At 43.8% G+C, this 24668-nt stretch overlaps 2 protein-coding genes and 1 long non-coding RNA gene across 4 annotated transcripts in view; 2 read left to right on the top strand and 1 right to left on the bottom strand.

Moving 5' to 3' along the window:
- CNKSR2 (connector enhancer of kinase suppressor of Ras 2) overlaps window positions 1-5987 on the top strand; it is a 207786-nt gene extending 201799 nt beyond the window's left edge. For both annotated transcript variants that reach the window (XM_058833852.1, XM_058833851.1), the window contains 2 exons: window positions 690-886; window positions 3944-5987. In XM_058833852.1, coding sequence (XP_058689835.1) covers window positions 690-886; window positions 3944-4159 — 413 coding nt within the window. In that variant the 3' untranslated portion in view covers window positions 4160-5987. The remainder of the gene's footprint in view (window positions 1-689; window positions 887-3943) is intronic.
- A 67-nt stretch (window positions 5988-6054) lies between these two features.
- Window positions 6055-10339, bottom strand: KLHL34 (kelch like family member 34). Its single transcript, XM_058833854.1, has one exon. The coding sequence runs from the start codon at window positions 9478-9480 to the stop codon at window positions 7693-7695; it is 1788 nt and encodes a 595-aa protein (XP_058689837.1). The 5' UTR covers window positions 9481-10339; the 3' UTR covers window positions 6055-7692.
- Window positions 10340-10927: 588 nt separating this feature from the next.
- Window positions 10928-14543, top strand: LOC131576850 (uncharacterized). The gene is made up of 2 exons (XR_009277083.1): window positions 10928-12464; window positions 14441-14543. It is a non-coding gene; the product is annotated as an uncharacterized LOC131576850 (long non-coding RNA).
- Window positions 14544-24668: the final 10125 nt, after the last annotated feature.

The following is a 24668-nucleotide window of genomic DNA, read 5'->3' as shown; positions in this document are numbered from 1 at the left end:
AATTCAAACAGCTCTCTTTTGGTTTGCCATGCTGACAGGTCGTGGTTGTTCTCTTATACTCAGTCTCTAGTCTCTAGTCTGCTGCTGAACCTTCAGGTAATAGTGAAGTAGCAGACCAGCATAAGTGACAGCATTACTGACTATTGAACAGCACTGCTGGGTATCAGAAATAAGAGACAAAAATAAGTGGACTTTATTAGGAAGGGAAAGGACATGTCATTCCAGGGCCACCATCCACATTCTTGAGTGCTGTTACCAGCACTTTCAGTCCAAGCTGTGATCCCTGATGGGTTCCTGAGCAAGATGCTTCCAGGGCTTCCTCTCCTTTAACAAGGAAGTCACCAGAACTATATAACTGCAACACCAAAAATCCGATTTCTGGTAGTGAGTCACTAATATTACTGCACCTTGCACCGTTTCTCTTTTTCCCTCTTTCTCGGAGTGTCAAGATTTTACATTCTTGAAAGTTTGTCTCCCTTTCTTCTGAAGGCACTAGCAAGAAGGAGCAGTCACAGCACTCTTTTCTGGAGCTTAGGAGGTGTGAAATACTCTCTTTATGGTCTAGTTAAACCTGTTAAACATTTTGCAAAGGTTTTTGATAGGTCTTCATGTAATCACATTAATGATACATTGTTGCTTTCTCTATTTTTTTCCTCCCTTTTTTTGTTTTCCTCTTTGTCTCATTACAGTTGAAACTATAGAGGAAAAAACAGCAGACTCCTTGCAAGATTTGTACAGAGCCTTGGAGCAGGCCAGCCTGTCTCCTTTAGGAGAACACCGGATTTCCACTAAGCTGGAGTTTAAGAAATCTTTTATAAAGAGATGTAGCGATCCAGTAGTCAATGAAAAACTGCACCAGCTGCGAATTCTGAAAAGCACTTTAAAGGTGAGATAAAACAGGGAGGAAAAATCCTGCCCCAGGGTTGGATTGGGCTGTATTGTAATCAGAGATTATTGTGTGCAGCTGGAGTCCAGGCTGAGCCCAGTGTGCAAACAAGGGAGACAGGGGGAAGCGCTGCTTGAAAAGCAGAGAAAAATGTGCCTGGGAGAGCAGTCAAAGCAAAGGGATCAGTTTTAATTTCTTTATTTTCTTGTATTTAATGTCAGTCAGCTGCTCCTCCTCTGCCAGTTTAGCAGAAATTGACACCAAATTATTGAAGGAAACCTTAATCCCTTTTTTGTCCCTGAACACTTTCATTTACCAAAACACATTCACTTTGTAATTGCCAAAATCTAAAGTAAAGCAAAGCGAGCCTTTAGAAGGGAGCAGTGTCTCTTGCAACACTTGACTGTTTTCTAATTGATGGGCTTTTCCAGCCAGAAACTGTGTGCTTTTTTTCTGTGTAAACTGATAGGATCATTGTATTTAATCAGCAAGATTGATTAAATAAGTAGATAGAGGTAATGATAGATTTGAAAATTTTTATGGTAATTTTAAATGGTACCACAACTCATTTAGCCTCCTTGTCAGCTTCCTTTGTTTGTTACAGCAGTTTCAGTTCTGTCCTGATAAGAGATTTCAGCAAACAATATGCTGGATTTCCTCAGGGACCCTGTTAACTATATTAAATTACCACATTTTAAGTCGCTAGATAATTGTACAGTGCATTTTGTAACAGTTTTCATCAAAGAGGGCTTTATCAACATTAATTAATTTAGTTTTCTATCACCTAGAGAAGCATTTAAACAATATTATTTTCATGCTGTGGTGCTCCCATCCTGAAAAAAAAATCCTACATGTGCTTAACTTTCTGTACTGTATCATCTCACTGCAGACAACTTGCATTATTATCTTGGTATGTGAGTCTTTGCAGGATTAAAGACTGGCAAAAAAGGGCAACATTCTCAGCTGCCCATGACTTCTACAAGCATGAGAAACTGAAACAAAATCACAGCGCTCTTACACACATCAGGATGGCAGGAGGTTCATGATGTAGTTGTGGTTTGGTGCTGCAATGGGGTCACACACCACAGCTGTGGTGCAGCATCAGCAGCCTGCTACCATGCTGAACTGTCTCTTTTGTTAGTGGCTACTGATACCTGGGGTACATTATACCAATGGCTTCCTGCAAATGAAATTGCTTTCCTTCAGGGAAGTCCAAAAAACAGTGCAGCATCTTGATCCAGTGGGTGCCTGTTTTTGTGCTTCTCTGGAACTTCTTTCCTTTGGACCAAACAGACCCATTTTTTTTCATTCTCTGTCCTTCAGCCCTATTTGCTAAGCTTGTCAGCATTCTTGTTTGGACTGTGATTGGTGTAAATCATTCTTACGTACATGAGACCAATAATGGAAATTGCAGTCAATGGCAGCAAGGAGCAAAGACAGATAATTGTTGTTTCCTGCATAGAGCAGCAGTGTAGAGTGACACGTGCTTGGTTTGCAGTGACATCTTGGTGACTTGTGACTGGCTGCAGTCACAAGCTCAGAGCTCCACCTCTGCCATACTATTGGCAATTGTATCAACCAGTAGCTATTGCTATTACCTGATCAATTATTCTTTCTTTTCATCAGTGCCTTTGATTTCTCCTTTCTGAATGCAGCCAATTGCACTGGTTGTTGGCATTGATGTTCTGAACCCTCATTGAATTTTATCCTACATAATAGTATCCAGAGACAGTCCTCCAAACTGCTTCTAGCTCTTGATACCTCACCTTCCGAGTTATTAATGAAAGACCCCTGTGCTCTATTTCCTGTGATAACACTAAATCATCCTCCTGTCATTATGAACTGCCTGGGTGGTAGTGCAGAGGTGTAGGACCAGCCGCAACCTGTGAGAAATAACTTGTGGTAGTTCAAGCACAAATAAGGTGATCAGGAGTTCCCATGGTTTCTTTTCCACAGCTCGTTCTCAGCTTGCCCTCTCTTTCTGGAAATGAGTATTGCAGCAGGCAGTGTTAATTTGCTGTTGTTAATTTGCTGTTGTTTGCACAGCAATGAAAGCACTGCTTGTGGAAGATGTCTCTGACCAACCTATTCTGTGCCTTCATACACAGCTTGATATCTCCCCCTTGCCATGCTACCCAGAGAGATTTAACATACTCATATAATGTTAACATGGAAAACGTGAGCTACCCATGAGGAGTGTGAATCCCATCTCACAGGGAGGTTGGAGGGAAGATTGTTGGTGGCTGGCCACGGTGTTCCTGTGCTGAGGAGCAGTGCTGGAAACCTGCATGTTAGCTGTGTGTCCAAGGATTACAGATGTGGCATCCAGTTTCCTCCACTTGCAGCAACTGTGAGTGGCTGTGGGTACATCTGAGGCTTACTGTGACCCTCAGCTCCAGTCACCAGAGAGGGATTATGGCACTGTCACTTCCCCAGCCTCGATGGTGCCTAAGGAGGTACCATCAGCTGTGTTATGTTTTCCCTTTCTCTGCCTTCTCTTTGTCAGTGGCAGGAAGAGGTTGCAGCCAGCCAGCCAGCCAGCCCATGGCAGGGAGCAGATCTGTAGTGAAGATGAGCTGTCATTCCCATGGGACTCCCTGCAGCAGCCTTTGCAATGCAGAGCTCAGGTGCCCCCATGACACACCTGGCAAAGAGGTGTAGCTGTGCTGGCAGGCTAGAGGCCCTGTGTGTCTGTGGCCACACACCCACACAGTATTTCTGATGCTGATCAAGAGCAAACAGATGGTGCTTTGTTGTGTGAAACCCATCCTGAAAAATGCTAGCAAACAGTAGAGGGCTTGCTTTTTCTGGGGCTGAACAAGGGGGCAGGTGGGGGAATAGGGACTCTTAGTGAGGGTTCTGGACAAGACAAGGGAAGCCCAAGTCCACAAGGGAATGTGTGACACTCGCTTGTTTTTGAGTGCTCGTAGAGCAGATAGTCCCTGTGCTTCCAGGGGCTCTGAGGCTTGAGTTCGTACCCCCCATTCTCGACGTGATTGATTTTGCCAGTACCTCATCACTTGCATTAACTCTTTGCTTGTTCCTTTTCTCCCACAGGCCAGGGAAGGAGAAGTAGCCATCATAGATAAAATTCTGGATAATCCAGCTTTGACGTCTAGAGACTTTCAGGAATGGAAACAAATGTATCTTGATCTCTTCATGAACATCTATGAAAGCAGCCCCCCGAGGGACTCCGTAAATGGCTCTCCTGAGGTTGAAGCACTTATAGCCTCGTTAGCACACACTCACTCTTACATAGAAACACATGTATAGAAGTCTCTTTTTGTCCATTTGCTACACTCCAGCCCTTTACTTAAGTGCATAAAGTAGTTTTTATATCAATATGTGAGAGCTCTAGTAAATTATATTTTAATGCTACTCAGCTGTGTGAAACCTTCAGTGGTCAACAATACCACTTCTTTAATGAGGATTTGTATATTTTATATGCTATTAATGCTCTGCTTGTGTTTACCTTCTGTGAATTAAAAACCATGATCTTTAGCTATTGAAGAAAAGGATTTAAAAGCATTTTTGGAAGACTGTGGCCCTTCATGCAGGAAGTTCCACATGCTAAAGCTTTTGTTATCAAAGGTCAGTTTTACAATGATATTTTATATCATATAATTCCAGTATTGCATTGCATTTTTGGAGTGCAGGTACTGTTTTGGTGGTGGGAGAAAACAAATTTTTATATTTCATGAGAAACTCTAGGAGTTTTCTTAAATAACAGGGAAAATGTGTAATGCAGTGGTTGTGTTTCAGTTTTGTCAAACACATAAAAGGTTGAAAATCAGCAGACAAAAAAATGACTAATTCATTCAAAAGGTTAGGTCTTATTTCCTTGTGCATTTTTTAAGCCTGTTGCTAAGGTTTGCCACCAATGCAAAGGGATGCTGGTTTGTATTATAATTAAGACCAAATTGTGTGTTGTCTCTTGATCACATTAGGTTGATTTAAAAAAATAGTCATGGTACTGTGATTGATGATGCTTTTGCATCATCAATAAAATGAAGGCATCAGTATAAAGTGCAGAATTTGACAAAGAGAAAATGTAGACTTTCAACATCCTTGGTAGCAGCATTTCTTTAGCCCAGAACAGCAGCAGTGGAAAAGGTTTTAATGAAATGCTTCAAATCTGAGATGCTTTGAAGATTCCCACAATAGAAAAGGAGTGAATAGGATTTTTCAAGTAGTTTCCTATGTGTTTTCTGAGCTGTGAAATTTGGCTGTATTATATGCAGGGATAATGTGTGATGAGAGTAGAGCTGAGCACAGAACCTGAAAAATAACTAAGGAGTAAAAAAGTCTCTGGTTTGCTTTTGAAGGGGAAGGGATATGTCTGGGTTCTGCTGAGTTCACAAGCCAATTAAAATATTTTAAAGTTCCATGAGATTTGTTATCTGCTGAAGACAACCCAGTGAATATGAGAGGAAATAGCTCCTTAGAGTTAGGCACAAGCCTGAAATAAAAGTGGGAGTGAGCTCTTAAATCATATATTTACTTTTTATGGGCTTGGTTTTGAAAAATGTTAAGAGCATGACAAAATATTTCTGCTGCTCTTCAGTATTTTGCTGCGTAAGTTAGGACTCATGACATGATTTACTAATGCTCATGTGGAAAGAAAAAGCTTCCATTATACTTTAGTGAGTTGTACTCTTTACCATCTTGAGACTATTGTCTGTACAGCTCAGTGAATGTACTTTAAACTTTATGAACTCTGATATTTCCTGGCAGATATATCCATGAAGGAAAGAATTGACAGATTTATTTTCTTTCTTTCTTTCTTTCTTTCTTTCTTTCTTTCTTTCTTTCTTTCTTTCTTTCTTTCTTTCTTTCTTTCTTTCTTTCTTTCTTTCTTTCTTTCTTTCTTTCTTTCTTTCTTTCTTTCTTTCTTTCTTTCTTTCTTTCTTTCTTTCTCTCTTTCTCTCTTTCTCTCTTTCTCTCTTTCTCTCTTTCTCTCTTTCTCTCTTTCTCTCTTTCTCTCTTTCTCTCTTTCTCTCTTTCTCTCTTTCTCTCTTTCTCTCTTTCTCTCTCTCTCTCTCTCTCTCTCTCTCTCTCTCTCTCTCTCTCTCTCTCTCTCTCTCTTTCTCTCTTTCTCTCTTTCTCTCTTTCTCTCTTTCTCTCTTTCTTTCTCTCTTTCTTTCTCTCTCTTTCTTTCTCTCTTTCTTTCTTTCTCTCTCTCTCTCTCTCTCTTTCTCTCTCTCTCTTTCTCCCTCTTTTTTCTTTTTTTTATTCACCTCTCTCCTCTTTCTCTTTTTTCTTTTCCTTTTTCTACCCCTCATTTTCTATCTTGTTATTGTGTTTGAATTGCAAATGTTCTGCAGATTTTGCACAACTGTACAGAAGAGTGGCCTTTCTGTAGCCCATTTTCAGTAATCCTATATTCAAGTTGTATGGATGACAAATCATGTATTAACATTTGTATAGAATTCTGGATCCAGTGTAAGATTTGTACTATTAGAAGAATATTGTTTGTATAAACTGGACATTTATTTACTGCATGGGTACTGACTTGTATATTAAATTTGTGAGGTTTTTGTAAATTTCTCTTAAAAAATGCTTGACTTGAAATGGATTGTGCTATTGTTCCAAGCATTTAGATTCTCTTGCTATTGTTTTACTGGACCAAAAGTAAATATATTCATATGGAAAAACTCTTTATATCTGATGGATGTATATGCACATTGTGTAGTTGATTCCTTGTCAAAACCAAGGCAGTTCAGAAGACTTAGATCTGTTGCTATGCAACAGCCATTCTGCCTGCACTTTACATTAGTAAAGTTAGCTTGATTGCTTTAAAGGTGAAAATTAAACATTACAGTTTTTTAAGCTAGTCTGGTGACAAAGAACATGTGTCCTTTCCATTGTGCTGCCTTCTTTTAAGACTATTAAATGTTCTTCTATATATATTTTTATTGTATTAACTCTCAGCCTAGAAAGGGAACACTGTAAAATTAAATACAATAAATTTAGCTTTTAAACGAACATTTATGGCTCAAGATTCACTTTACTCCATACCAGATTGATTCTGTGGCATCTGACCATTTTGTCTGCATTTCACATATCCATGTATTTTAAAGTACCCCTGTGTGACTTCAAACACTGCCAGTGTGTCCAAAGGGGAGTGACACTACTGCTGATTTGTATGTAGGCAGACACTGAGTAAAGACTTCTGAAAACCTTCAGTTACCTCCCTCCCCTTTGTACTCTTTGATGAAAGTAAACCTTTTTTGACTGCAGGGTTCTCTCATGTAGCGGTTCAACAGCAACAAAGCATTTTACCCTTCTTGCCAAGTACATAGTATAACAAATAATACCTTTTCCTTGGCAATACTTGCTACTAATTCTTGTAGGCATCAATTTTCTAGTCTTTATACAGCTCTCTTTCCTTTTGCTTAGCCATAGTGTAAAAACTCAATAGCACTTACCAGCTGGGAAAATTACCTCTGATTAAGAAAACAGAAAAGATGGATTATATTTTTTAATATTTGAAAAATCTGACTTGCAACACCTACTAATTGCTATCTAGGTATTATCCAAGAGTCAAGGATTACAGTTCTCACTCATTGCCTCTAAACGTGGTACTGGCTACATCCTTGCTCAGTGAGATCAGCTTCCATCTTTATAAATCCTAGATGTGTTTCCTGTGCTGGATGGAGCCAGATTTTCTTGCCTGTTTCCACCAAGCATTTTGCTTATCCAAGCAAAACTTCCACTCTCACATTCAGTGCCACTGCAATTTTCTTCTTCTCCAGGACTGCCCTGCTCGCTCATCTCCTGGGATGGATATTCCTCAGCAAGGGAGCTCAGCAGCTGGGCAGCTTCTTCTGCTGGCTGTCGTTGTCCTGCTCTTCGGCCACCTCGGAGAGCTGGAGCACGGCGCACTGCAGCCCACACCACGGCAGAGGGGCCTTGCAGATCTCTTCCCAGCCATCGTTGTCGATGTCATAGCCAACCACGTCTTGCGTGGAGACCTCCAGGGAGTTTTGCCATTTCTTTCCCCCAATGAGAAGAGCTGTTTCCTCTACCACTGCCAGGCCGTAGGAGAATCGATCGTAGATCAGTGGTCTTAACCGAGTCCACTGGTTTTGATCCGGGTCATACCTTTCTATTTCAGAGAAGGGTTCATATAATCCCAGAAAGGTAAATATGGATCCCCTGATTGTTGCCATCTGATGCCCAAACCGAGCAATGCTCATTGGGGCACGTTTCACCCAATGCCCTTCAAGTGAGCTCAGAGAATAAACGTCATTGCTTGTGCTGGCTGGGGCCAAGTACTTGCCCCCAGAGATGTATATGGTGTTCTTGCAAACAGCACTGGCATGGCCATGTATTCTGCATGGCAATTCCCTGGCCTTCGTCCATCTATCTCTGCTGATGTCATAGACTTCCACAGATGAATGCAGCGACCCAGCCTCACCCCTTCCACCAATGGCAAAGATATCCTTGCCTAGGACACAGCAGGAAAACTGGCATCTCTTTTCCAGCATGCCCGTGATTTGGGTCCATGTGTTAAATCTTGGATCATACCGATGGACCTTGTTTGTAACCGACAAGGTCTTTTCAATTTTAGCATCATCCAGGGTACCACTTTGTATTTCCCCACCCAAGACATAGAGGAAGTTCCCCACCACACACACACTGTGGTTCTGCACCCTGTCCTGCAGCTGCGTGAGGGTTCGCCATTTGTGATTGTAAACATCAAAGGCCACCACATCGGTGACGAGCCCCTCACTGGCTGTGCCTCCCCCCAGTAGAATGATCCGAGTTTTCTGGTTCCTCAGTGTGGTGGACTTATCCTGCAGGACAGGCTGTTTGAATACAGATGTGTGATAATTTATTGCTTTTATGATCAAGCACTTAATACCTGCTGAGAGGGACACTTCTGACTGTGTGTAGGTTTTTCTCAGCTCTTCCACTGGGATGAGACCGTATCTTATGTGCTCTAGAAGGCTGCTTGCATGATCCAGCCTGGATTTATCCTGCTTCAACCACAGCAGGACAAGATTTAACAGGCGGCATTCTTCCACCATGGGGAGATCTGGTGATTGAATCACTGCTAGCAAAGACCTGAAGTTCAGCTCGAGAAGTCCTGACAAATCCAAGTCCAGCAGCTTCCAGATATTTTTGATAATGTATTTTTCTGTGGCTGCTAGGGCGTCTGGCAGGTAGAACTTCCTGGCCACGTTGGCAGAGAAGCAGCAGTTTTCCAAGGCAAGATTGTTAACTAAGTACTGGCTGCACAAGCCAATAGCATCAGACACTTGCAAGTAGCTCGCAGCTTCCAAGGTATCCTCCAGGCTTTCAAAGGAAAGGGGCAGCAAGGATGTGTAAATGAAATCCAGGATGTGCTGGAGCCCGGTGGGTGAGATAACTTGTAGGTGAATGACACTGGCTTTAGACTCTTGGGTATAACTTTTGAACATGGCTCGGAAGTAGTCGCTGGAGCATGCCAGCAAGGACTTGTGTGCAGGAAACTCGTTTTCTTTCACTTTCAGCAAAATATCACAGAGAAAACCCTCTGACCTCAGGCTCTGGTATTGGGCAAGCACGGCGGTGCAGTGTGCTTTGCAGTAGGACAGGAAGTAGCTCATGGCAGACAATGCAACGCTTTCCCTTGAGCTATTACAGCTAAAATGCAATTAGATATTGAACCAGCTGCCTTACTCAACAGCCATTGCTTGAATGCCCAGCAGACCTCCAGCTGTTAGAGAAAAGCTCAACCCCCAAAAAAGTCAGTCACTTGCCTGGCACAGGGGGACAGTTAGTAGATTTAAAGTGAATTCAATTCATTCCTTTACAGAAAAATTAGCTGAATGTCATATCAGCTGTAGGATGCTTACTTTTGTCTCCACAAGTTGCGCAAGGATGAGGAGTCCACAGCTGTGCCGAGCGCTTGCTTGGCCGGCCATCAGGTGACAGATGAGGGAGCTAGATGACAATCCCAATAAATGGCCCGTCGTGTCTGCCCAGCCGTCGCCCCCAGCCCTTCTCGCTCCACAGGCAGATCAAAGGGATCCTCTCTGGCTGCCAGCGCGTGGCTCTGAGCAGACACGGATGAGAAGAGAGCGCTGACTTTTCTCCTCGTTTGTATTTTGAACTCCAATCAGTTTAGACGTCACCACCCCTGGGACAGCAGCCCCCTTTCCGTCCTCTTTCCGCACGGTCTTGGGAAGCCTCAGCCGAAGATCAAATCAGCGCTCAGGGATTATTACGGGAAGATTTTCTGAGCCCATAAATCTTTCCCCGGCAGCCACTAAGACAACCAAAATACCGTGATTAGTCACTGGTTCGATTTGACATGCATTTCTGGCTCTTTGCTTCACGTGACACCTCCATAGCTCACAGCTACCAGAATAGCCACAGGCTCATCCCCTCGTCCCCCTCGCCTGGGAGCCAGCCCCGGGTGGGTGAGAAATGGGGCCAGGGACTGGGGTGGACAGAGGAGCTTCCAGTGACAGCCACAGCCAAAGCAGCTGACTTGGAGTGACCTGGCTGGGAATCACAAGGGTAACACATTCGCACAAAGTGATGACAAAAATAGATTCCCCCAGTTCGGCCAATAAACCAAATTCTGTTTATAGAGGAGGCTTTGCATAATTGTCCTCTCAGTTACCACCTGGGAACAAACCCAGAGCCCCCAGGGATGGGCCAGAGCTGTCTTGCTCAACTTTCTCACTTTCAGTTTGTCCCAATTAGAAGCACTTATACAGGGATTATCCCTGATTTTCACCTAGGCACTTCAGGGTCTAATTTCTACCAGGAATAGCAGCTCTGGGCAGGCTACACATTCTGACCTCATAAAGCTTACTTTTATTTCTTCTTTTTTTTTTTTCCTGCATAACTCTGGATGGAGGTGTTCAGAAATCTCCTCCCAACACCTTTCTTTCCAAATCAAACACCCTCAGGACTTGCAGACCTTTGCCAGGGTTGTTAAATGCCTGATCATTTTACTGCACTGTGAGCCAGCAGACTTGGGAGCAGAGAAGGATCCCACAGGACTGGAAAATTTTGCTTTTTGCTTAAGCCCAAGGTAAAGCCTTTTTAATGTATTTGTTTATATTTATTTATGTGATGTCATTAAATTCTGGCTTACCCGTGTAGCTGAGCATTGTTTGGAGCTGACTGGATCCTAATATGGTCTGTGCATGCTGTGTGACTGTTCCAGTGAGCTTAAACTTTCCTGCTAAACAGACTGATACCTGCACATGCTCTGCTCTGTTTGTGGGGAGGGACTCCAAAAAACATCACTTTTTGTTGCTGTATAGCTCTGAAAACTGATTTCCTTCTTGAATCCAATTTCTATCATGAGATCTATTTATAGACCATAAATCAGGATTTTGCTAAAAGATCTTGCCCTTTGTTAGCAACACAACTTGTTTGGGCAGTAGGGATGAAGGAGAAATGGGATGCTTGTTTCTTTTTCACAGTGGTTTTGCCTATGTTCATGTTGGGACAATTCTAAGGTATTTCAGGTGTTAGCAAAGCTGTGCAGTTGATTCCAAGCTTCAGTTTTGATATTTCTCCTGTTTTGGAAGTAGAGACCAAAGGCCAGGTTCCTCTGTTACCCCTTGGCAGTCACGAGTCCCAGTGGTGAGGGACCAGGCCTTAAATGCTCCCACTCCTAGAGACAATGCTTTCTCCAGTTTAACTCCACCAGGTACCAGATTTCTGTAACAGGAGGTGCAGATAAACCTCCACTGTTTTGAAATAGCAGGTGGGTGGGCACTGTCCATCACTATTTCCCTGGGAGCGTGAGGTGTGGGGCAGGTGAGCTCAGGAGCTGTGCCTGCAGCACAGGGCTGAGTTTGAGGAGAGCTCCTGCAGCAGTTTTGGCATATGAACCTCCTGGCATCACCTCCTCCCCACCAACAATCCTTGTCCTCCACCAGCCCTTAGCCTGGGCTGCCACAGCTGCTCTGACACAGCCAGGAAGTGGTGCACAGGGAGAAATGGAGAAAACCCAAAACCAGAAGAGCAGAGAGGTCCCTGTGGCCAGGCCAGGTCTCCAGCCTCCCTCACGGTGTGAGCTCCCAAGCAGATGTAGCCCAGCAGAGGTGAGCAGGGGCTGGGTGTGTGGCTGGGGATGCACCACCAGCAGAGACCCCGTGCACAGAGCCGGGCTGGTCTGCTGTGGAGCCAGGGCCACCAGCCCAGGGAAGTGAGTGTGCTGAGAAATCCCACAGAACAGCTGGGATGAGGGCACATAAATAAATCCTGCTCCCCCCAGATCCAGATGTACCTGGAAGAGGTCAACTTGGCCAACTGAGGGTATTGCCAGGAGCAGCCAAGGAATGTTTCTGACCCCCGTGTGGCACTCCTGCCTCTCAAGTGATGCACTCCCAGTCAGAGGCAATGTGCCTTTTCCTCACCCCCAGCAAGGCCAGGCCAGGCACTGCCCGGTCTTGCACCACTTTGGCTGGCAAGTGTGAAGCACCAGCACAAGCTCTGTAACTTCAGAGAGGCCAGCAAGGCTCAGTCTGAACACCCCTGCCTGTGCCCAGGGTGACTCCGTGTTAACTGGCTGTGATCGCTTGCTTTCCAAATGAATCCCATCCGTGGGTGGCTGTTTATACAGGTCAGTGGCTGGTGCTCATTTAACTGAACTGATTTAACACCAGTGCCAGGTAAGCAGGTTCTATAATTGTATGCAGATTTGCTGTGCTATTCCTTCTCAAACCTACTTCATCTTCATGGCAAGCCAGCTAATAGAAGTAGTAAGAATCATGGTGCTTATAAAGCTGTTTATTTGAGTGGTGATTTTTTTTTTGCTTTGGCTTATAATTGAAATAAAACCACATCTTTTCCAGTCCCTTGCTCTGGAATGATTTAAAAAAAAAAATATATATCATTATCAAAATGAAGTTTTTCCCTACTTCACTTTTAGGCAGCTAGCCTTGTCTAACTAGGGAGCTTGCTCAGCCAAGACCCTTCTTTGACAACAAACAAATTACCTTGATGCAGCAGCTTAGGTCTCCAGCACCTTTGGAAGAATATTTAATGTCCATTAGTAAGAGAACAGACAATGACTAAACAGCTAACTTACAAATCTCAGCACGAGACCTAGCACTAAGTGGGATGCAGTCAAACCAGGATCTTATTTTCCTCAGGCGCAGTTTGCTAATGTTTGACTCACTAGATGGTGCTTAAAATTAGGGAAATATTAGTGTTTCAATGAGGCTGATTTGCTGGGAATAGATAATACATTTTTAATCATGTGCATCATTTAGACTCTAAATTAGATTTTAGGCTTTCAGTATGTTTTCTGTTGAAGTGATTGCTCTACTACAGTAGGCAGTCTGAAATAAAAAAAAATTCAGATGTGTGCTGTGAAAAATGTTGGCTTCCACACATGCAGAGGTTTTTTTCCTATACAAAATTGAAAAATGGCCCAAGTTGCAATGCCACATTCAATTTAATATTGCAAGTAGGCCATTGGTTAACAAAGAATTTAATTATTATTTTTAATTTTGCCAATTCTTTTTTAGGAGTAAAGATTACAAAAAGAGTTGTACAATTGATATTAGGTTCATTACTAACAAGTGGCTCACTATAAAATATTTGCTACAAAAAATTCCACAGCAGAGGATTACCAGGCTACATTTTGTTCCAAAAGAAACCAGTGCAGTCCAGAGGACAACAGAGTAAATATTTCAGATGCTTGATAATGTACCACATGAACAAATAACAGCAAAATGAGCCAAGTAATGAGTATAGCCATACAGGTTTCCTAGAAGTGCTAATCAGAAAGATCATATTGATTTAAGTTGCCTTGTGAAAATCTTTGGACTACAGTCTGTTCTATATCCTTGAATAATCATTCACGGTAGTATTTGGGTCAGCACATCTATTTAAAGAAAGGATGTTTACCCCAGGAAAGCAGTCCTTAAGAGCAAAACACTAAGAGGGAGGAATTTTCTTGCAGCTAAAAGCAGTGTCTGGTGAGATCATGTCTGGATATAAAAGCAAAAGGGAAGGTTCCCAGCTTGCATGAGGTGGGTATAGGCTGTGAGGGTTCCATTTTGGCAGGGTGAGTGGTGCTGCCTGTGGCTTTAAGCACTGTCGGAGTGATGCCCACAGGAGACTGTCCCTGTGAGCTGGGGGAGCAGGAAGGCAGCATAAAGAGTGCCTCCCCCAGCCTGTCAGAGGAGTTCTGCAAACCCTCAGCACCCTGGATCCATCCATGTGCCACCTCCGAGGGGTCTGTGTCTGAGGACAGTGCTGGCAGCAAAAATCATGAGTGCAAGGATCTGTCTGCCTCCAGGGAGAAGAGAGGTTTGGTGTGGTCAGGAGTCAGCAGGGATCCCAGCCAAAGCCTGCTGCAAGACCTCGGCTGTGTGGCACACTCCTGTGGCTCTGTGGAAAAAGAGGAGGAAAGGAGGAAATACCACTGGCTCACCTGGGCTGGGAGCGGCCATGTCCCAGCTGAGTTACTCCAGCACTAACCACAGCTCTGCAAGAAAGCATCCTGTGTCAAATTGTGAAAGGCAACATGGAATAACAGACTTTCAATCAGACAGTGCCTCATTTATTTCCTCTCCCTGTTTTTTTCAGGTTTCGCTTGCCTCCTGTGAAGACAGATGTTGTTACAGCTTCCACTGCCATCACAGTGGGTTAGACATGAGCTTCCCTGGTGAATAACACACAAGTTGGAAAACTTTTGTCTTCGGTTCCCATTCCAGAGCAACTGCAGTGGGATGAGTCAGGCACTGCAGCCACAGGATAATGAAAGAGAATGTGTATTTTAATGAGCCCATTTCAGAGCAGATGCACTAATAGCTTTCACAGCACCTCACTGCTGAGGGTGGAGGGCTGTTAGGGGTTCACCTGTTCCTGTGATGGCCAGGTGGCACCAGAGATGCTCTGCATTGAGCCCTGGCTTTCACCCCTGAACAAGCAGTGCTGCCTGTGCTGTTGTTGGGGCAGAGAGGGACCTACAACCCCTGCCCAGGGGCATCTTCCCCCTGCATCCAGATTAGAGATGCTCACAGACACCTCTGGCTGCTGACTTTGCACAGCATGGGTATGCACAGCCCTAGCAGAAGCTGCTCTTTTCTCATGGGTTCCTTCCACAAGTATGAAAGCCCCCCTGCTATAAAAAGACCATTTCTGACCCCCAGGTGGTATTCCTGCCTCCCAAAGACCTTGGTGCTGGTTGAACTGGGTTCCCAGCCTCTATTTGCTTGGGTGCAGGTAGTGGCAGCAGCTGCAGCTTTGGGCTGTGTGACCACTGGTGGCAGCAGGGCTGGGCTCTCCCACCCAGCAGCTCCCAGGCACACAGCCTGTCCAGCCTGACCTGCTGTCCATGGTCATACATGCATCCAGCACTAAACCCCTACAACTGGGATACACACCTCAGGTCTAAGAAAAGGGTGAGGAATTGGGGACTAGCCTCCCACGGTTCAGCAGTCTTTGAATGCATTTACTTGTAATTAGAATGAGGATGATTTTTTTTAGGGATAGAGATGTAAGGAACAGCCAGTGATCTGAGGCCACAGAGGAGAAAACTGACATTTTCCTGTATTGGGATGCCATAGAAATGAAGTAAAGCTGCAGTGTTGAAGTAAAGCTGCATGCCTCTGAAACCAAGGTGCTTTTTACATAAGCTGTTAGGATTCAGCTCTACTATCCTCTTCAGTTTTCTAATTCACATTCAAGCAAATGCTCTCCAAGACATGGGCTGTTGGTGAGCAAAGTAAAGGTTACACTGTAATCAGCTGCTGTTACTGCATGAGATAATGAGATCCTGATGTCTACACTCAGCCAATCACTAAAGGTGTTCCTAGGGTCCATACACTACTGTCATCATCGTTGTGATCACTATCAGCAGCACCACCTCATCATCTCGTGACTTGGACTTGGTCCCTCCATGTCATGGAAGTCCCAGGCTTATTCTTGGGACTGCAAGGATTGCACCTGCACATGCTGATCCTTTTTCATTTACTCACAAGCTCTCAGGTTTGAGAGTGGGTGAGCATCCATGGGTGAAGTGCAGCTGGAATTAATTGCACACGCCAAAGGATGAAGGATGGATGACAAACCACTAGTCAGGTGTCTAGAAAGCTTTTTTTCCTCAATGACTCTTGACTGAATAAAGCCATACTGGAGTGTGACAAAGGCATTGCTGGAATGTCATTTACCCCCCTAATCTCCATGAGTTACAGACTGCTGTGTGACTAGCAAGCCTCTCTGATCACTCTCCAGGCTGATCTCAGAGCCAGTCCATAGTGGCATAAGGTACTGGTGGCCCTGCTCACCAAACAGGAAGAGAGACAATTCCCTCCACACCAGACACAGTCTCTAAATTCCACTCCTGAAAGAAATTCCTAGGGTATTTACAGTAATTGTGTATGCCAAATTTTCATCCCCAGGCCAGAGTCCTAGCAGACCATGCAGGATTTCAGTTATCTCCTCTCTTTCCCTGGTATGATCTGGATGCCAACTGGGCATGCACGTAAACTGTGGATAGCAGTGAGCCAAACTCCTCATCTCCAAGTCACTCTCCAAGAACTAATCTATGAGCTCACTTTCATTAATTTTAATTTTGAGTTCTTGTGACAGGAACAATGCAAATATTGACTCCGTCATGGAAGTGCAAAGGTTTGCCTGCACAGAAAAAACACATAGATAGTGTGCCCAAAATAGCTTGAAAGGCTGTTCTATATTCAGCAAATTTATTTTGGTCTCATCTGTCTAGGATAAGGATTGACATAAGTGACTCTTGAAGGGAGTGACCACTCATGCCCTGGGCCCCAGCAGTGTGCACCTGGCATGACAGTGCAGCAGCATCTTCCTGGTACAACAGCAGAGTTTTCAGGGGGCCTTTGCATTTTGCCTGAAGCAGGAAAATCATTGCCCTATGTTAGTTCTTCTGTCACACTCAAGAAAGGAAACTGCAGACAAGTGAAGAAAAAGCAGGTGAAGAGGACAGATGGACCTGAAACTCTCTGGGGGGAAACACAAACTTTGAAATGTCTAAGAGCAAAACACCTTCCCAATACTGCAAAGACTTACCTGCCCATTCATCTTCCAGGTGGCCCATCTCTCCAGGGCAGGTGGTATCTCTCAGCAGAACCACGGGACTTGTCTGACAGTGTAAGTCAGCAGCCCTTGGATGCACCCAGCAATGCACCTGGGGCAAGCACACACCCTGCTCAGGAATGCAGGTCAGCCACAGGGGACGTCTAGGTGGACTGGCAAAACTCCTCCTGCAGTAAACAGAGTGGCTTTGGGGATGAGGGTGGGGAATACAGTTCAGCAGGATGCCAGGTTCTGCCAGAAAATTCTTAGTCCTCACACACAAAAAATAGTACAGTTGCACCTTCCTCCTTCACTAAAGAAAGCAACACTGGTGTCAAGGAACCTCCTTTGATCCCAACTGTCATGTCCAAGACGAAGATGCTAACAAGAGCTGAAGTTCAGTGAGCAATGTGGTTAAATGGCACTACCACACAATCGTGTCAATTCAGTATCCTAGCATTGAAAGGTGGAAGAGAATAAAAATAAATGTATATGCCTCAATTTTTTTTTTTAATTACAAGTAATTACACAATTAATATTTTCTGGAGGTCATTCAAGGACAGCAAGACAGTAGTTTAGGCCAACGTTACCATCTTGAAAGGGTGCAACTATGGCTTTTCTCCTTTTCGTCATCTTCCAGTCTTCCTCTTTGCTGAATTATGGTCAAGCGAGTTATCACAGAGAAAATTTCCTGAATTTGCACTGAGAAGATGACAAATGTGGTCAGAGGAAACCTGATTTCAAAAAGTAATTAGGTTTATATATGTTGATAATGTCTCTGCCTGCACCTTCATTTAGCTCACAGTAATATATGAATATGCCTACAGCCCTAGCAGAAACACCAAGCCAAACCAAAAACATTAACGAAAAACACCAAAAGAAAAGTCAAAATATTAACTTCACAAACTAGACTGGAGGCACACTTTCAGTCCATCATTATGCAGGCAGATACTGTGCACTGCTGGTATAGCACTTCATTACACCAGCTAAGTCAAAACTTCTAAAAAATGCATTTTATTAAGTAAATTCTCCCATACTTCCCAACATCAGCACCCTAACAAAATTTCCACGGTTTGAAGATTATGCTGGAAAGAAAGCACTCAGGTTCAGGACATACCTTGAAATAGCCATAGCCAGTCTTGACACACACCAGCTGTACATGTAAAATAAACAGTCTGTACAAACAAACCGCACACCCTGATATTTCTGCTACTCCTCACTGTGGTTTAGAGGCTGTAAGCTGAAATTATAAACAGAATATGAAAGCAGTCACCATACAAATCACCTGTATGTTTTTCCCCAAGCAGGTTTATTTGCCTTTGATGATATAAAATTGCTGTTAGAAGTCTAACAGATCTTCTGCAGGGAACTATATTTTGCAATTTTCTTCAAATGAACTTTGTGGTTGCATAAGTATTTTTCAGTCCAAAGTTTACAGAGTTATATGGAAATAGAGACTGGTTTTGGTTCCTTCAAAACCAATAGAAATTTTGCCATAAATTCTGGAACAAGCAGAAAGACAACTTTTTTAGCACAGAGAAGCTTGGGAGGCTGTCTCAGCTTTATTTTTCCACCTTATGCACTGGCTTTCTCACCTGATATGCAGGGTATAATCAGCTCCCAATGGTCCTGTTAGAATAAAGGTCATTTTAAAGATCAGACCCTTTACAACTGAGGCTCTTATCTGCTATAGAGGAGAGTCTGGTTAGTTTCTACCTACAGCACTGTATTTTTAATGGGTTAACTCTTGCTGTGTAGAGATTGTCAGTGGCTTGTATGGAGTGAGCAGGCCCTGGTGAGCAAGGATGGGGAAGGGCAGCAATAACCTGTGCTAGGATGTTCCCATTCTGCAGCTTTCACTGATGCTTTAGGGAGCAGAGTCCTCAGACACCAGTGTCCAGTGTTATGTGAGTGCCCTGATCTTGCCTGGGTTACTTCAGAAGCAGTAATGTTTCTTACTGCTTCAACTTCTGGAAACGTTTAATTAAATGATAAAAAGGTTGATTTTTTTTTTTTTCCTGCTAGTCAGATCAGGCATTCTCCTGATCTTCCTCATATTTTCAGAAAAGAGTTACTTGAGAAAATACTGCCTTTCTACAGCTTCTGGAATTGCAACACATTGCCATAAGTCCACAAAAAAAAAAAAAAAAAAAAAAAAAAAATACTGCAGAGAACTTCAGTTTCTATAGGCCATTTGTGGTTTCCCATGTACTGAAATTCTCAACTAAAAAGACAAACAAGAGGAAGAACAGGCAAGACATCAGAAACAAAAGTATTCAGGTCACTTTCAAAGGCAGAAATAGCAGTTAGAGGCCTAGGTCCCATCAGGCAGCTAAACAACCCTAATAGCCATTGCTCCTCATGACAATGTCCTTCCCACTTCCCAAAACACAGTGATTCTGTTATCAGGGTGACACCAAACTGTCTGATTTGTTCAGGACAGTGCTGTGTGCAATGGGCACTTTTGAAACACTCAGAAAGTGCTGGAAACTGCCCTTCCATGAGGCCACTACTGTAAGTCACTGCAGTCTTTAAAAAAAAATAAATATTTTTGCTCTTAATTGTTTTGGTTTCTCTTAGAAACAAATATTTACCAGCTTCTGGTTTGCACAGTCTTCTAAAGGTCACAAATGCTAGCTCCAAGGGGAGCCAGGCTATTCAACCTTAAACTATTTAACCTTGGTTTCCTGTGGCAGCCTGCACTGCCATAAAAGCAGGCATCACTATGGGATGTATGTGCAAGGATGGAGGGGTAAAGTTCTTCTTCCCTTGGCCCATTTCAGCATGTTATTTTTAAAAGCTTACGTGTTCAGAGATGAAAATAGACATTATCATTCTGCTTATCCTTTTGGATAGGTTTGATATGTTGAACACTAATGGTATGCCAGGAAATTAGAATTACTTTCTCATTTAAATGGATGAAGGGAAGAGAAAAGGATTTTCTTGTGATTGTTATTAGTGGTGAAAGTTTGTATTAAGAATAAAAAAAGGTTCAGGTTTTCCAAAACATCTTTAGTCTTTCTACATCCTCCACACAACTATATGTGAGAACCTGTAGCTCCAGAAAAGCTTCTATTCAGCTACTAGTGTCACTTCTTAAGACTATTCAGACCTGAAATTATGTCTATCAGTATTTCTTATACCTACCTTTCATTTCATCATGACCAAAAATTCCAGCCAGGAGAATTGCTGGGGAACCTGGAACCTATAATCCAACTTTGTGCTTTGACTCTTTACATTTGAACAGCATAATTCCTGATTACACCAATCACTGCATGCTCATTTGGGCTCCTCGCTTGTGAAGATAATAAAATGTGTTCTGAGCTACACCTTCTGCATGGTGAAGCAGTTTGGGGTTTGACTTTTAAACTTTTAGTCATCTATCCTCTTCCTTTTTCCTTGTTTTGGTTTTGTTCTGTTCTCTAGTGGCATTAGAGAAGGTGGAGCCTCCCAGGATTGGGAACCACGAGCTCTTCTGAGTGCTGTCCTTCTTGCTTGGGTTCAGCAAGAACCAGCTCACTTTCCTTTAAGACTCATTGTTTTTGTCATCTGACCTAGAAAAATCACAAGAGACCAAGGTCCCCCCTTGCATGTAGGTCAATCTTGTTTTGGGAAATATGAGGTGTGCTTTCTCATCTCTGGGATGGAAATCGATAAGGTTGTCATAATTTTCCAATTTAATTGCTCTGCTGAGTGTTTCTTGCAGAGGCATAACATGTAATATCACAGATATATGTTATATATATGGAGGTCAATAATAACAGCTTTAAAATAGGAAGCAGTTTTTAACTAAAGATAACAAAAGGCTAGGACAAACTGCCTAGGGAGGTTGTGAAGTTGCCATCATGCATGTTATCATCTTTAAAGTATGCTGTAGAGAATCTATTTCTTACAAATCTGCCTGGAGGCAAGGAGATGGATTAGATGGCATTTTGAATCCCTCTGAGGGTTGTACTTAAGGATTTTCTGCTTCCAATAAGCATTCAGTCACAAAGTCCTCAGGCCTTGGTGGTTCACACAAGCGATTTTCTAAATAGAGGTACTTTACTGAAAAACAAAAGCTTTAAATAGGAGAAAGCCTGGGATGCATGCTGGTGTGTGATGCTTTAGAGACATCATAATTGATGTTTGCAGAATTTACTAAGTGTGTCAGTAAGCTGAGAATGTCCAGGACAAAGGGCATGCAAAGTGTCTGCCTGAAAGCACTGCCTCTCCTCACAGGAGGAGCCATTGGAAGGTCAGTGCCCAACATCACTGCTCTTTATGAAGCTGCTTCCCAGGGACATCATGACTTGAGGACTTCTGCCAAGGTAGATCCATAAAAAAATGCATTTTTGACAACTGAATGCATTAGTGTGGAAAGGAACTCTACCACCACTGATGTGAAAGCTGTTTTTTCTTGTTTTTTCTCCTACATGACATAAAGATAAATAAAACAGGTAATTTTCTTTTTTAGATTGGTAGAGGAGAAATATTTTCTTGTTCTGGATATTAGTAATTTGCATTTCTGGATGTCACTTTCTTCTCTCTTTTCTTGAAGAGAAGGAGCAAGGTGTGCAAAATATCGCTAAGCCAAAAAAAACAATAAGCAAGACTAACAGCAGCCATATTCTTCTATCTGATTCATGCTGTGCCATACCAAGTTGAAAGAGGTGCAGAAGAGAGACCCCCATGAAGAACTGGAAGCTGCTCTTGGTAAAGTTTTGCCAGACAATGCAACACCAGTGAGACTGCTGGGACACAATGAGACAAATTCTGGAGGAATAATGCCTCCACCTTGACATACATTGCGTTTCCTGATATCCTGCAGTGCAAAATCGCTTCCCCAGTGTGCTGGTTCACTTGCTGCTCCAGCAGGACAGAATGACTTCACAGAGGAAAACAGCCACACTGAAGAAGTTCAGAGAGGGATGAGATAGTCCCAGCTTTGTGAGGAAGGACTAGAAATCCTGGGCACTGGGCTTTTCCCCCACAGATGTGAGGAGCTCCCTGAAGGACAGCAGGGCAGGAAGCCTCAACCAAGCAGGCTAGATGGGTGCAGTCCCAGGAGAGACCTGGGACCAGCAGAGCCTGGGTCTTGCTGGAGGGAAGAGGAGGGAAGGAGAGGAGCCTCCCTGGCCTGTATCCACCCAGCAGGAAGAGGCTGTGGTCCCACCTCATGTCTTTCTGAATCAAAGCTCCTCCAGAACTCATGGTCTGATGGGGCTCTTTTGCAGGTGGAGGCTGGTGATAAATCCATGGTGCAAACCAGCAGAGCTTCACTTACACCTGCAGCTGACCTGGCCTTTGGGTTTAAGTCAGAACACAGCTGATTTCAGCTGCCTTGCTGGATGTGTGGCATGAGCAGAGCATGCTCCTCCCCTCCCAAGGGCTAGGGAAGGGCCCACATGCCCCATTTGAGTCATGACTATACAAATTTGATGTCAAATGAATTTTCTCAACTATGTGGTGTCGTCCAGTGTCGTTTTCCCAATCTCTGCAGAGCTCTTACCCCTCACACTGCCCCACTAATTCCTCTTAGAGTGAGGATGCTCAGGAACATTTTATTGGAGAAACAGCCATAGCAGGGAATTAAGGGGTGGCCTCATTCAGATGTGTTAGTGGCTGAGTCACTGGGATGTCATTCAGGCATTAGGACAGACTGTGAAGGCCTTCAGATCACATGCGTGCATGACATTTAGAAGAGGTGGGTGACCTCACAGGAGATTATCTGAGAGATCTAAATTGGCCATAGAAAGTGGCATTGGAGGCCTTCATTTACCCTCGATAACCTTCAGCAATAAAAACAGAGGATGAGCATATGGATGTGCATGCAGGGACTGTGCGAGAAGTGCTGAGAACACTGCGAAGGCCAGAGGGCTGGTAAACCATACCCCAGCTCCAGTGGCAGGTGTCTGTCATGGAAAGAGGGAGGAGGAGGACGCTATGTTCTTCACAGGGCAGAGCTTTGTTTTATTTGATTTTGTGTGTGCATGCGTTTTCTACCAGTCTGTGCAATAAGACATTTAAGAATTTGTACTTTTTACCTAGTTTCTGTAGGAAAGCACAAATCTGAATATACTCCTGACCTTTATAATTCCAGATCACCAGGCCAGACTTGTCAGCAACAGTGACAGCAACCAGCAACACTGAGAATTGGAGCCCTACTTATTCAAACCCTGCTGTTTCTTCCATTGCTCACCAGCGTCTCCCAACCAGCACCTCAGCACACACAAGGACTGTTGGGGGAAGCAAGGAGAAAGATGGTTTTCCTAAACAATCCAAAGGGCGTAAGATTTATCCTCAAGTCTTTGGCCTCCTCTAGGCATTTATCTCGCATGGTTCAGTCCAACACGTATCTTTCACCAACCTGCTGAACCTGCTCGGATGAACCTGCTGAGCTATCTGTTTGAAAATCTGGGAAGAAAGAAGTGGGATTGCAGAAGGGATTTTAGAATCACAGAATCATAGAATTGCTCAGTTTGGAAAAGACAGGATCACAAAGTCCTACCTTTAACTCAGCACTGCTAAGTCCACAACTAAACAGTGTTTGTTGCCCTTCTCTGGACTTGCTCCAGCCCCTCAGTGTCTGTGTTGTAGTGAGGGACCAAAACCGGATACAGGATTTGAGGTGTGGCCTCACCAGTGCTGAGTACAGGAGGACAATCACTGCCCTGGTCCTGCTGCCACATTATTGCTGCCACAGACCAGGATACCACTGGCCTTTTTGGCTGCCTGGGTGCATGCTGGTTCATTTTCAGCTGTTGACCAACACCCCCAGGCTGACCCTTCTACACTGCACAGCTTGCCATCCATTTTTCTCCAAGTGGAGCATTGCCTTGGGTTGTTGTGATCCAGGTGAAAGAACTGGCAATTCCCTTCACTGAACCTCATACAACCTGTCCACATCCCTCTGCAGAGCCTTTCTGCCCTCCATCAGATCAACACTCCCACCCAGCTTGATGTCATTTGTAAACTGACTGAGTTGATAAAGATATTAAACAGGGCTGGCCCCAAAACTGAGCCCTTGGTTACCACTTGTGAGCAGTTGTCCTCTGAAAGTCGAAGTTCTGCTGGTCCCCTCCTTCTCCAAGAATCAAAAACTTTTATTGCTTCACGATGGCTTTGCCCAAGACACCCTCTAACCATCACCTCACGCATGAGTTCTCTGTCCACAAGCAGCTGGTCCAGCAGGGCACCTCCCCTGGTTAGCTTGCTCACCAGCTGTGTCAGGTCATCTTCCACATACTCTAGGAACCTCCTGGACTCTTTTCTCTCTGCTGTGGTGTATTTCCAGCAGACAGCTGGAAAGTTGAAGGCCCCTATGACAAAAAGGGCCAGTGACTGTGGGATTTCTCCCAGCTGTTTAGAAGAATATTTCATCTGCCTTATGGGAGACTTGAAATCACTCTTCTCCTTAACCTATTTCTCAAAGCAGAAACCTACACCTAGGCTGTCTTCTGCCTCTCAGCCTCACCTTCCACATACCATTTTCTATGATTTCATCCCACTGGCACTATTCTCTTGCACTGGACAAGTTGATTTACTGTATAGGGTTTGCATGGCCTGGCTTTTGGTAGCAGGGGGGATATAGAGATGGCTCCTAAGAAGCTGCTGGAAGTTTCCACTTTGTCTGGCAGAGCCAAAGCCTGGTGGCTCCAAAGATGGATGGGCCACTGGCCAATGCTGGGACAATTAGAGATGGTGGTAACACCTCTGTGATAACATATTTAAGAAGAAATCAAAATAAAAGTTGTGTCACAGTTGTAAGTTTTGGACAGAG

This window comes from Poecile atricapillus, chromosome 1, assembly GCF_030490865.1.
Source record: "Poecile atricapillus isolate bPoeAtr1 chromosome 1, bPoeAtr1.hap1, whole genome shotgun sequence".
NCBI lineage: Eukaryota > Metazoa > Chordata > Aves > Passeriformes > Paridae > Poecile > Poecile atricapillus.
The sequence above is the reverse complement of the archived record's forward strand: the minus strand, read 5'-3'. Positions and strand labels throughout refer to the sequence as shown.